Consider the following 12,532-nt stretch of genomic DNA (forward strand, 5'->3'; position numbering starts at 1 on the left):
TTACAATGCCTTTCCTGGGAAGATTACCCACAAAGGGGGGAGGGGACCCTGTTCTCATGTCTTTCAGCCCTGCACAAAGGACTCTGCAACCTGTGGAAGCAGAGCACATGGATCCAGATGCTGCCTCCAAAGGAGACCTTCCATCAGTTTGAACCAGAAATTGGGTTTGAATCCAGCCTCCACTGAAAGTCAGCACATCAACCAGAGTGGAGCAGACCTTTCCAAGCCTGACTGACCAGCCTTACCACCAAGCATGCTACCCAGCAGACGTGAAAGAAAAGACCCTGAGATGTACAAGTAAAGACCAAAAGACTCTTTTCAATTCCCAGAAGACAGCTGGAAAGACTATGGGGGGAAGGTGGAAATTCATTGTAAGGTTTTCTTTCTTGTCTCATTTATATTGTAATCAGTTTATTGTAAGAATTGTATTTGAGAGTGATTGCCACAGCAAGTTATGTACACTCTAGATTTCTGTCTGGTGGAGAGGAGAAATATCTCCAAAATGTTTGTATTGCCTATATTGTAAAAGTAGCTGCATGCACATGCACACACAGAGACACACCATTCAGAATTAGACTGAAACTATTTCCTTCACTTACCTCCACACAAAGCTTCTCCTAGGTTGATTTTTGCTCTGTGGCACTAAAAGCCCAAGGAGTCTTATCTCCCTACTAATTCGATGGGGAAGGAAGCAATCCCCCCTCAGGCAATTCCCTCACTTGAAGAGATAGCAGAAAAGTGATCTCCAAAACCCAAACCCTGACTGTGACTTACAAATGATGCTGCCCAGTTGCCCAGTAAAGGAAGATATATTGCACTGGTGGTCTCATGAATAGAAATCTCAGGGCTCATTATGTGTAACACCAAAAAAAAAAAAAAAAAAAGGAATGGATATTGTACACTGGCTAACCTCAATTTGGACTCACAAATCCTGGATGCAATAAAGAGCTAGGGCAGGTTCAGTAATCAACCCATGAAATGGGCAGCCTGAAATTTAAAGGAAAATCATGGCTGTGAAAAATTTTGGGACATGTGTTTGCTTGAAACCTGACTGGAAGTTCACAGAAAGTAATATCTGAAGTCTGAAATTAATTGGCATGGAAAATTGGATACTGTAAAATTCTTACCAGAAATTTTTTCCTGGCTGCTAGACCTTCATGGTTGAAAGCTTTTGGAAGCCACTGAAGGAATCCTTTTCTGTTGCCTCTATCAATGCCTCCCCTTTGCATTAGAAAAATTAAAAGCACCCATTAAGGCTCCCTGATTTGATCAATTTTAATCTTTTGCCAAGAACTTGTTTCAAAACTCACGTTCTGAAAAAAAAAAAAAAGAGTAGGGATTGTAGGAAGTTAGCACCTACCCCTTTCCTGGAAGAGTGAAATATTTTAGGAAATATGAAAAAGGCAGAAATATGAGAAGCATATTTTACAGACAAAGCAGCTCCCACCTTCCTGTCCCCCACCCTTTGTCAATGGGCCATTAAGGCCTGGGCCAGTCTACTCTACATAACAAAGATCTACCTCCTTCAGGCAGAGCCATAGTAGGAATTGCGAAAGATAGGATTAGCCCTCTACACAATAGCAGTAGAAACTCACCACATGTGACCTGGGAAGATTGCATCAGCCAGCAAGACCCCCACCCCCTGGGAGTCTGACAACCAATCAGGATACTCTTTCGTGGCCCCAAGAAATGCAGAGCCAGAGAGAGCATAAAAACCCGAGGATTTACTGTATCTCCCCTTTTCTGTTCAGGAACTCAAGCCATGTGATCCTGTCCACCATTAAACCATCTTTCCAAGCAGTCTCCATGTTTCCAGTGTCTGTTTCCCCACTTGGAGCAGAACCCAGAAGGATATTTCTTCCAACAATAGGATGAAGCTGGAAATGATTTAGGGCTGCAGATTTGCCAATCGAAAAACTGGCTGGAAAAATCTTCACCCGGCCCCACAGGAGGTGCACTTTCTCAGTCCCTGTTTGCAGGTCGTTCCCCACAAGGGCACCTTCCTTTGGTTTAGTTGCTGCTTATTGCAAACGAAGCTTCGGGCTCAGCTCCAGGGGGGAGGAGTGCACTCCTGGGGCACCTGAAAGAAAAGGCGTGGGATAGATGGCCATAGAGAAAAGCTATCGACGTGCTCGGGGGGAGTCAGATACGACTTGATGGCACAGAAGGAAGCGCGGAACCCATGAAAACATCTTGCAAACGCTTCAGAGTGGAAATGGAACGAGCGTGTTTTTCAGCCTTATGTCACTAGATGGCGCTCTACAGAGAAGCAATACTCGTGCCTAGAAAGCAGTGAATACATTACAGTTGTGCCATTGCTACTTTACTGGGGGGGGGGGGGTAAGAGGCTTGAGCTGGAAGGCGTTGAAACGATAGAACAGTGGATTGCTAGAGCGGATGTGGAGGAGAGGAGGCGAAGGGCAGAGGGGCTTCCTCTTCCAGCTGACCCTCGGGAGGATAATGGCGGCGGCGGAGCCTCTTGTGCTGCTTGGAGGGTGGAAGCGGCTCCTGGGAGGTGAGTGGAGGGAAGGTCGGAGGAGAAGCCGGGAGCAAGTCGGGCCCTTTGGGTTCCTCCACGGGGTATGAAGCGGAGGAAGCAACGAGGCTGAAACACTTGGCTGCTGCTGCTGCTGCTGCTTCATGTTCTTTCTCTCCCCAAATGTTTTCATCCTTTTGCTGCATGATTTCAAATTGGTGGCTGTGATTTTTCCAATGGGGGTAAATTGGTAAATTTAAAGAAATCTTTATATATATTTCATATTTTTTAACCACGCATCTCCCTCACCTTCACGTAACACTTGATTCCTTTTATGGCATGTTGATTCATTTTATGGACATGTTGTTTTCCTGGTGATTCACCAGAGAACTCACACAGAAGAAAAACCATTTGAGTGTCCGGAGTGTGGGAAAGATTTCAGTGCTCAGTCTAGCCTCATAACTCCTGTAAGGTTACACACAGGGGAGAAACCATTCAAATGCCCAGATTGCGGACAGTGTTTCACTGACGTGTGTAGTGGATTCTTGAATTTCATTTCTCATCTCATTGCAAGGTCAACTGAGAAATTTAACTATTTTAATGTCTTGCCTGATTCTTTTTAATCAAATATGTCTTACTTAATATTGAACATGAGGGAGGGGATCTGAGTTGGGAGGTCCAAGCTCTTTCTTAGCTTCCTTGCCTCTCGTGCAAGTGGAAGTGCATGCATATATTTATTTTATTTATTTATTTTTAAATTTGTATACCGCCCTTCTCCCTGAGGACTCAGGGCGGTGAACAGCCAAGTAAAAGCATAAACTACAAACATTAAAATACAATTAAAAAGATATATATAAACTTGGCCCCATGATTAAAAACAATAACAAACAATTAAAAACATTTTAAAAAGTGTTAGGCCAGCCCAGCTTGCTGGAAAAAGAAGGTTTTAAGGGCACGGCGGAAGGCACCGAGGTCTTGGATTCTCTTTATCTCTGGGGGCAGCTGATTCCAGAGGGTAGGTGCCCCCACAGAGAAGGCCCTCCCCCTGGGGGTAACCAGCCTACATTGTTTGGCTGATGGCACCCCGAGGAGGCCCTCTCTGTGGGAGCGCACAGGTCGATGGGAGGCCGTCGGTAGCAGCAGGCAGTCTCGAAGATAACTAGGTCCTATGCCATTGAGCGCTTTAAAGGTGATAACCAACACCTTGAAGCGCACCCGGAAGACCACTGGGAGCCAGTGCAGCTCACGCAGGAGAGGTGTTGTATGGGAGCGCCATGCGGCTCCCGTGACTACCTGCGCGGCCGCATTCTGGACCAGTTGGAGCCTCCGGGTGCTCTTCAAGGGGAGCCCCATGTAGAGAGCGTTGCAGTAGTCCAGGCGAGAAGTGACGAGGGCATGAGTGACTGTGCACAGGGAATCCCGATCAAGAAAGGGCCGCAACTGGCGAATCAGGCGAACCTGACAGAAGGTCCCCCTGGCTACAGCCATCAGATGTTCCTCCAAGGACAGCTGCGTATCTAGGAGGACTCCCAGATTACACGCCCTCTCCGTGGGGGCCAATGATTCACCCCCAATAGTCAGTGATGGCACCAACTGACTATATTGGGACATCGGAAACCACAGCCACTCAGTCTTGGATGGGTTGAGCCTGAGCCTATTCCTCCCCATCCAGATCCGCACGGCCTCCAGGCACTGGGACATCACTTCAAGGGCATCGTTGGGGTGGTCTGGGGTGGAGATGTACAGCTGGGTGTCATCAGCGTACTGGTGGTACTTCACCCCGAAACCACAGATGATCTCGCCCAGCAGCTTCACACAAATGTTGAACAGGAGGGGTGAGAGGACCAACTCTTGTGGCACCCCGCATATGAGGGGCCTCGGGGTCAACGTCTGCCCCTCTGTCAACACAGACTGCAACAGGTCAGAGAGAAAGGAGGAGAACCACTGCAACACAGTGCCTCCCACCCCTAACTCTTCCAACTGGTGCAGCATGATACCATGGTCGATGGTATCAAAAGCCGCTGAGAGATCTAACAGGACCAGGACAGAGGAGCACACCCTGTCCCGAGCCCTCCAGAGATCATCTACCAACGTGACCAATGCCGTTTCCGTGCTGTACCCGGGCCTGAAGCCCGACTGGAACGGATCCAGATACGTTGTTTCATCCAGGTGCTGGGGGAACTGTTGCACAACCACACTCTCAACAACCTTCGCCACAAAGCGAAGGTTGGAGACCGGACGATATTTTACCAACATTGCCGGGTCCAGGGAAGGCTTCTTGAGGAGAGGCCTCACCACCGCCTCTTTCAAGGCGGCGGGAAAGTCACCCTCACCCAACGAAGCATTTTTTAAAAAAATTTTTTAATTTGATTTATATGCCGCCCTTCTCCGGAGACTCAGGGCGGCTTACAATGTGCTAAACTAAGTATAATCCCCTGGAGCCAGCCTCGCGTCACTTCCCAGGAAGCCAGCACTAACCAGGAAGGACACGGGTCCAATAAATAAGTGGTCGCGTTCAGTCTGCCCAGAATCCTGTCCACGTCCTCAAACTCATCCCAGATAACATTCTCAAGACCTGACCCAGTCCCTTCCCCTAAGACTACCCAGTCGGAGTCCAGATCTTCCCGAATCTGAGTGATTTTGTCATACAGATACTGAACAAAATCCTCAGCTCTACCCTCCAAGGGGTCCTCCCGCGCTTCCTGGTGGAGCAGGGAGCGGGTCACTCTAAAGAGGGCGGCCAGGCGGTTATCTGATGATGCAATAAGAGCAGCAAAATAACTACATTTCGCTGCTTTTATTGCCACTAGGTAATTCCTAATATGGGATCTTACTAGTGTCTGGTCAGATTCAGAAAGACTGGCCCTCCATCTACTCTCTAGGCGTCTTTTCTGGCGCTTCAACTCCCTCAGCTCCTCGGTGAACCAAGGAGCCAATTGAGATCGGCGCCGGGTCAGAGGCCGCAAAGGCACGACTCGATCCAGAGCTCCAGCGGCCGCCCTATCCCAGGCGGCCACTAGGTCTCCAGTCGAGGCGTGTGTCAGAGCCTCAGGACAGGCCCAATGAATCTGTCAGGTTCCATCAGGCGCCTGGGACGGAACCATCTCACTGGCTCCGCCTCCCTACGGCGGGGTGCAGCGGTTCGAAGGTCAAGACGAAGGAGAGAGTGATCTGACCATGACAAGGGCTCGGTAACTATATCCCCTATCTCAAGATCACTCAACCACTGTCCAGAGACAAAAACCAGATCCAGCGTGTTTCCCCCCGTGTGGGTAGGGCCATGAATAAACTGGGTCAGGTCCATACCTGTCATGGAAGCCATGAACTCCCGAGCCACCTCAGACGTCTCACCCACGGACGGCAGGTTGAAATCCCCCATGACCATATGCCTGGGGGTGTCAACGTTGAGTAGCTCGGGCAGGGCTGCTGCCACGTGGCAGGGAGCCAGGTACGTGATCAGCCAACCCATCTGAACACCATGACCCCATTTCACAAGGAGGGATTCACAGCCGGCCGTCTGAGGAACAGTGGCTTCCCTCGGTCTCAGACCTTCTTTAATGATAACTGCTACCTCCCCCGCCCCTCCCCTGTGACCTCGGCTGATGGAATGCTTGGAAACCTGGGGGGCACATTTCAACGAGGGGAACCCCCCCTCCTGGCCCAACCAGGTCTCCGTAATACCTGCCAGGTCCGCACCCCCCTCCTGAACAAGATCACAAATGAGGGGGCTTTGTTTACTACGCACCTGGCATTGCACAGCATCAGCCCGGGTCCTGAGAGTCTATGTAACCTGGGGGGCGAGTGGAGCCCTGGGGGCCGGAGTACGCCACCGCTCGTAGACAGCGAGTGCGCACTCCCCTAACACGATATGGCCCCCTGCTCCCGCCATATCTACCCCTCCCACCTACAGTATTGATCTTCAGAGCACTATCCGGACGAGCTCTAACCCCCCCCTCGACCCCGGGTCCTCCATCCCCCACGCCGTGCTTCACGGCCAGACCCGACCCTCCCCCTTGTGGGTTATCCCCCATACCCACACCCAAGTTCCAATCTGACCCTCCCCCTCCCTGGGACCCCTTAAAAGTTTGACTAAAAATTTCAATAGAAAACCCCTCAATCCCCTAGTTTTCACATGCCATCTCTCTGGGTCCCAAAACCCGTCCTTGAGGTGGGTCCTCGATAGTGAGGAGGGCCACATCTGCAAGAGGGGGGAATCTCGCAGCGCAAGAAGATCTAGGAGGTTTTCATCCTTGGTTTTGCGTAATTCTGTAGCGATGTAGTGATCTTTTATATATAATGCAACTCCACCTCCTCTTTTGTTAAGTCTGTTTCTCTTGAATAGTTTGTATCCCTCTATCAGGACATTCCAGTCATGAGTTTCATCCCACCAAGTTTCAGTAATGGCAACTATATCATATCTGCCTTCATGTACTAATACTTCAAATTCACCCTGTTTGTTTCCTAAACATTCAGCTGTATAGGCGTTCCTTCTGTTAATGCTCACATACTGTACCTATTTCATTTTGTAGACAGAAAATATACATGTATTTTCTACATATATACATATGGTACACACAGAGGGATGTGTTTCTGTATTTTGGTGAATACATGTGTATCCGTGTTCCTATTCTCAGTATTTCCAGGTAACTTATATGATCATAAAAATTTGCAGTGCTAAAAATTTGTGATTTGCACTAGTCAGCAATAGAATTTCATGATTGTGCCATAATGAATGGCAGTGGTTAATCTAGTATTTTGGCATGTTTCTTTTTTCATTGTTATGTATGCTTATTTTTCTTGTTTTCACATCTTGCAACCATATTATAAAGAGTAATTAAAGTATCTCTTTTATGTGAATCTTATAGGCAAAGGGAATGCCAAAAAGAGGCTTCTGGATGATAGAGAATAAGAAGCAGCTTTAAGAAGGAAAGTGAATCTGGAACATCTGGTAAACAACGTCTTTTCCCTTTCCTCCAGAATACAAGAAAACTCTTCTCTTTCCCCAGCCAGAGAAAAGAGAAAAAAAATAGGAAGTGTTTTGCACTGATAAACAATTATTGTATGTGGAACTCAAGGAATCAATACATAAAAAAATAAATGTGGAACATTTCCAGATTCAGAAAAAGAGGAAATATCTAGAAGTCTGTGGGGAGGAAGCACTCATTCCAGACAAGAATGCAGGCCTCACCCTGTGAGGAAACAAACAGCTTGAAGACAAGATATTTGTGAAGAGGAGTTCACAAATATTTTTGACCTCCTCAAGAATCTAAGACTATCAGTGGCGGAAAAGCTCCACAGATATGCATATGGCGGGAAAAGCACAGATTGCAAATCAGAGCTGATTATGCATCACACTGGTGAAAAACCATACAAATGCTCTGAATGCGGCAAAGTCTTTCGCTACACTTCCCAACTTATTGAGCATAAAATAACCCATACTGGAGAAAAGCCCTACCAGTGCCCACAGTGTAGCAAAAAGTTTAGTAAGCATGCCAACCTGCTGATACACAAGAGGACACACACTGGAGAGAAACCATTTGAGTGTCCAGAGTGCGGGAAAAGTTTCAGTCAGAATTCCAACCTGGTGATACACCAGAGAACTCACACGGGTGAGAAACCATATGAGTGTTCGGATTGTGGGAAAAGTTTCCAGCAGAATTCCAACCTGGTGATACACCAGAGAACTCACACAGGAGAGAAACCATATGAATGTTCAGATTGTGGGAAATGTTTCAGTAAGAATTCCAACCTGGTGATACACCAAAGGACTCACACAGGAGAGAAACCATATGAGTGTCCAGATTGTGGGAAAAGCTTTAGTCATAATTCCTACTTGGTTATACACCAGAGAACTCACACTGGGGAGAAACCATATGAGTGTCCAGATTGTGGGAAAAGTTTCAATAATAATTCTAACCTTGTGAAACACCAGAGGACTCACACAGGAGAGAAACCATATGAGTGTCTATACTGTGGGAAAAGCTTCCGTCAGAACTCTTGCCTGGTGATCCACCAGAGGACTCACACAGGCGAGAAACCATATGAGTGTCCAGATTGTGGGAAACGTTTCCAGCAGAATTCCAACCTGGTCATACACCAGAGGACTCACACAGGAGAGAAACCATATGAATGTTCAGATTGTGGGAAATGTTTCAGTAAGAATTCCAACTTGGTGATACACCAAAGAACTCACACAGGAGAGAAACCATATGAATGTTCGGATTGTGGGAAATGTTTCAGTAAGAATTCCAACCTTGTTATACACCAGAGGACTCACGCAGGAGAGAAACCATATGAGTGCCCAGATTGTGGGAAAAGTTTCAGTCATAATTCCGACTTTGTGAAACACCAGACAATTCATACAGGAGAGAAACTGTATCAGTGTCCAAATTGTGGGAAAACATTCACTCGGAATTCCAAGCTGGTGATACACCAGAGAACTCACACAGGAGAAAAACCATATCAGTGTCCAGATTGTGGGAAAAGTTTCAGTCAGAATGCCCATCTGGTGATACACCAGAGAACTCACACAGGAGAGAAACCGTATAAGTGTCCAGATTGTGATAAATGTTTCCAGCAGAATTCCAACCTGGTGGTACACCAGAAGACTCACACAGGACAGAAACCATATGAGTGTCCAGACTGTGGGAAAAGTTTCAGTCGAAATTCCAACCTGGTGATACACCAGAGGACTCACACAGGAGAGAAACCATATGAATGTCCACATTGTCAGAAACATTTCAGTCTTAAATCTGCCCTGGTAACACACATGAGAACCCACACAGGAGAGAAACCCTATGAGTGTCCAAATTGTGGGAAATGTTTCAGTCAGAATTCTACCCTAATCATGCACCAGAGGACTCACACCGGAGAGAAACCATACAAGTGTCCAGTTTGTTGGAAAAGTTTCAGATATAATTCCAGCCTTGTGCAACACCAGAGGACTCACACAGGAGAGAAACCATATGAATGTCCAGTTTGTGGGAAAAGTTTTAATCATAATTGTAACCTTGTGAAACATCAAAGTACTCACACAGGAGAGAAACCATATGAGTGTCCAGATTGTGGTAAAGCTTTCAGTTGGAATTCTGACCTGGTGAGACACCAGAGGATTCACACAGGATGAGTTACTGGATTGTCCTGGAGGCACAGTGGTTAGAATGTACTATTGGAAAGGCAATAACTATTCCAAGATACTGGTAGTCCTTGTCTTACAACCATTCATTCAGTGATCATTCAAAGTTACAACATCACTGAAAAAAGTGACTTATGACCCTTTTTCATACTTAACAGTAGGACCATTGCAGCATCAACATTCAGATGCTTGGCAACTGATGGTTGCAATGTCCTGGGGTCATGGGATCCCCTTTTGCGATCTTCTGACAAGCGAAATCAATGGGGAAGCCAGATTCACTTAACAGTGTTACTAATTTAACAGCTGCAGTGATTCAGTTAACAAATATGGCAAGAAAGGTTATAAAATGGGACAAAACTCACTTAACAACTGTCTCGCTTAGCAACAGAAATTTTGGGCTCAATTGTGGTTGTAAGTTGAAGACTACCTGTAATAAGAACACTTGCCTTGCCCGGCCTGGATACTAATATTCTGCAGTAATATTTCTAAAGATACATTATTTCATGAGAGTCATTAATTTTGTCATGATAGGCTCTAATTGCCCCTCAGCCTGGACTATTTGCTGTAGTTAATTGATGAACTTAGTTACTTCAGACTGTGAGATGGATGGCATACAAATTTAATAACTAAATAAATGTGAATATACTTAGGATGCATATAAAGTATTATTTTGTGGTGGTTTGAAAATATATAATAAGTTTTAATGCCTTCATTTCATGTAAAATATAAATAATATACAGATGTGGATACTTTTTAATGACTTATGTTTTAAAGATTTCTAGAAACGTCTTTCTCAAAGAAAAGTCTAAATAATATTGGTTGTCTGTTCCGCTGCAGTATAATTCTTGTTCTCCAGGGTTTTGATTTATTTTGCATTTGCTCATCTTCCAGATTTCTTGAACTTTGCATATCTTATTTTCTGGAACAATTTAGTCATACATCATACTTTTTTTTTTCATTAACTGTTTTTTTTTCATAACACTTTTGTCAAAAGAGAGAGAAGGGTAAATCCTACTTGCTCATTATGGACCCGCAGTTCAGAATTGAATCTCCTTAGTGTAAGTCAAATCGTGTGCTTCTCAAATCACACCATCCTGGTTCTTGGTTTTGTATAATGTACCTCCTTCAAGTCATGGAAGTAAAATATCTCTTATCTGGCTTTCCAAAATGAGAATGGGTTATCCTGTGAAATATGAAAAAAGATAAAAGAATTCCAGGTGACTGGTGCGGTGGAGCTCTCACCTCACAATCAGGAGGCTGTGACTTTGATCCTAGGTAGAGGCAGATATTTCTCTCTGTACACAATGGGACTATATCTGCTGCAAACTCTGCATTGGTGACAGGAAAGGCATCTGGCCAGTAAACACTCAGCTCCATTCAGTTGCCCAGACTCCACCCCGCAAGGGATACATTACGGGGTCATTAAACGACAGAGAAGATGATAAAAGAATTCTGGGTTAATTGACAGATTTGGGATCTCTAATAACTGCAAGCCCTGCATTTTGGGGAACAGACTGGAATCTGCCCAATAGCCAGGTTGGTTGGTATTAGGGAATTATGCAGCTGGTATCCAAATTAAGACAGAGACACTGACGGTAGTTTTATATAAATTATTTAATATCTATAGAGCAAACAAGGTAGACACATCGCTACATCCTGAGGTAAATCGTTAGGTAAATCTCAGAACAGCATACAGAGCACACAGAAGAAAAAGGCGGGAAAAAAGGGAAAGGCCCCCTTTACACCCAGCAACCAATCATAATGTAGACTGCCTCATGCGGGAGCCCACACTCTTCAACCAATCAACTATCACTGGGTGTTCTGGTCTACTGTTCAATTCACAGTTCCAGCTTTTAAATATCTGAAGAGCTGGTCTCCAAACAGGCTTGAACTGTTGGCATGAAATGTCGCTTAGAGAGTTTCTGTTTAGAATTCTATCTAGCCAATCTTGCTTCTTTCAACATCTTCCCCTCAGGACACCAAAACAACTAGACACAAAGATACTTTCTTCCCTCATGCTATCACTCTACTAAAAGGGGCTCCAACACCACTCCCTTCTGCTCACAGATATTTACCCATTGGTTAAGCTGTATTGCTATTATCCTCCTCCTCATCTTATCCTCCTCATGTTTCCTACTACATTTTCCTATCAGTATATTATGTGATCAATTTTTTTATCTTATGATTTATGATTGCCTTATGATGAATGACTATCAATTTGTATGTACACTGAAAGCGTATGTACTAGAGACCATTTCCTTGTGTGTCCAAAGCTCACTTGGCCAATATAGAACTGTATTCTATTCTTTCCAATTTTTGATTTTTTTTTTCAAATTCCATGTCTGACTACAAGCACTGAATTGCTTTCAATCTCTCTGCCTTCATTTTTACACCTTTCATTTTCCATAAAGATTTGTCTAATGGCTTGGTGAAATACAAGATCTGCACAGCGTTTGCTGATCTGGTAATTTAATTGCTTAAATAAAAAAAAAGCAATAAGGTTTGTTTGGCAAAACCTGTTTCTAACAAACCCATGCTGGCTTCTAGTAGTCACCTTGCTTGTTTATAGGTGCTCAAATATTCTCTGCTTGATTATATTTTGTCCAAGTTTTTCCTGATATTGATGTCAAACTGATTGGCCTATAATTTCCTAGATCATTTCCCCAGTTTTTGTAGTTTGGAATCGCATCAGTTCTTTTCCAATACTCTGGTATTTCTCCTGTTTTACATAAACTTTCAAAGATTACATTCCATGGTTCCAAAATTATATCATCTAGAATTCTAGGCAATACTACAAAACAATACAATACAATACAATACAAATACTTATACTTTACTTATACTATACTAATACCATACTATACTAATAATATAGTATAGATAGGAAGATAGTATTTTCTACCTAGATCTGGTTTAGAAGC

The 12,532-nt window shown here is 44.7% G+C and overlaps 1 protein-coding gene across 1 annotated transcript; it reads left to right on the forward strand.

Moving 5' to 3' along the window:
* The first annotated feature begins 1,956 nt into the window (after nt 1-1,956).
* Nucleotides 1,957-10,363, forward strand: LOC117658475 (uncharacterized). The gene is made up of 2 exons (XM_060688250.2): nt 1,957-2,515; nt 7,342-10,363. The coding sequence occupies exon 2, from the start codon at nt 7,821-7,823 to the stop codon at nt 9,600-9,602; it is 1,782 nt and encodes a 593-aa protein (XP_060544233.2). The 5' UTR covers nt 1,957-2,515; nt 7,342-7,820; the 3' UTR covers nt 9,603-10,363.
* Nucleotides 10,364-12,532: the final 2,169 nt, after the last annotated feature.

The sequence above is a fragment of the Pantherophis guttatus genome, chromosome 2 (genome assembly GCF_059756535.1).
Source record: "Pantherophis guttatus breed Tessera chromosome 2, ASM5975653v1, whole genome shotgun sequence".
Lineage (NCBI taxonomy): Eukaryota > Metazoa > Chordata > Lepidosauria > Squamata > Colubridae > Pantherophis > Pantherophis guttatus.

Excerpts from the sequence above, each read along its gene's own strand:
- LOC117658475 (XM_060688250.2), top strand. The coding sequence starts at position 7,821 with ATGCATCACACTGGTGAAAAACCATACAAATGCTCTGAATGCGGCAAA.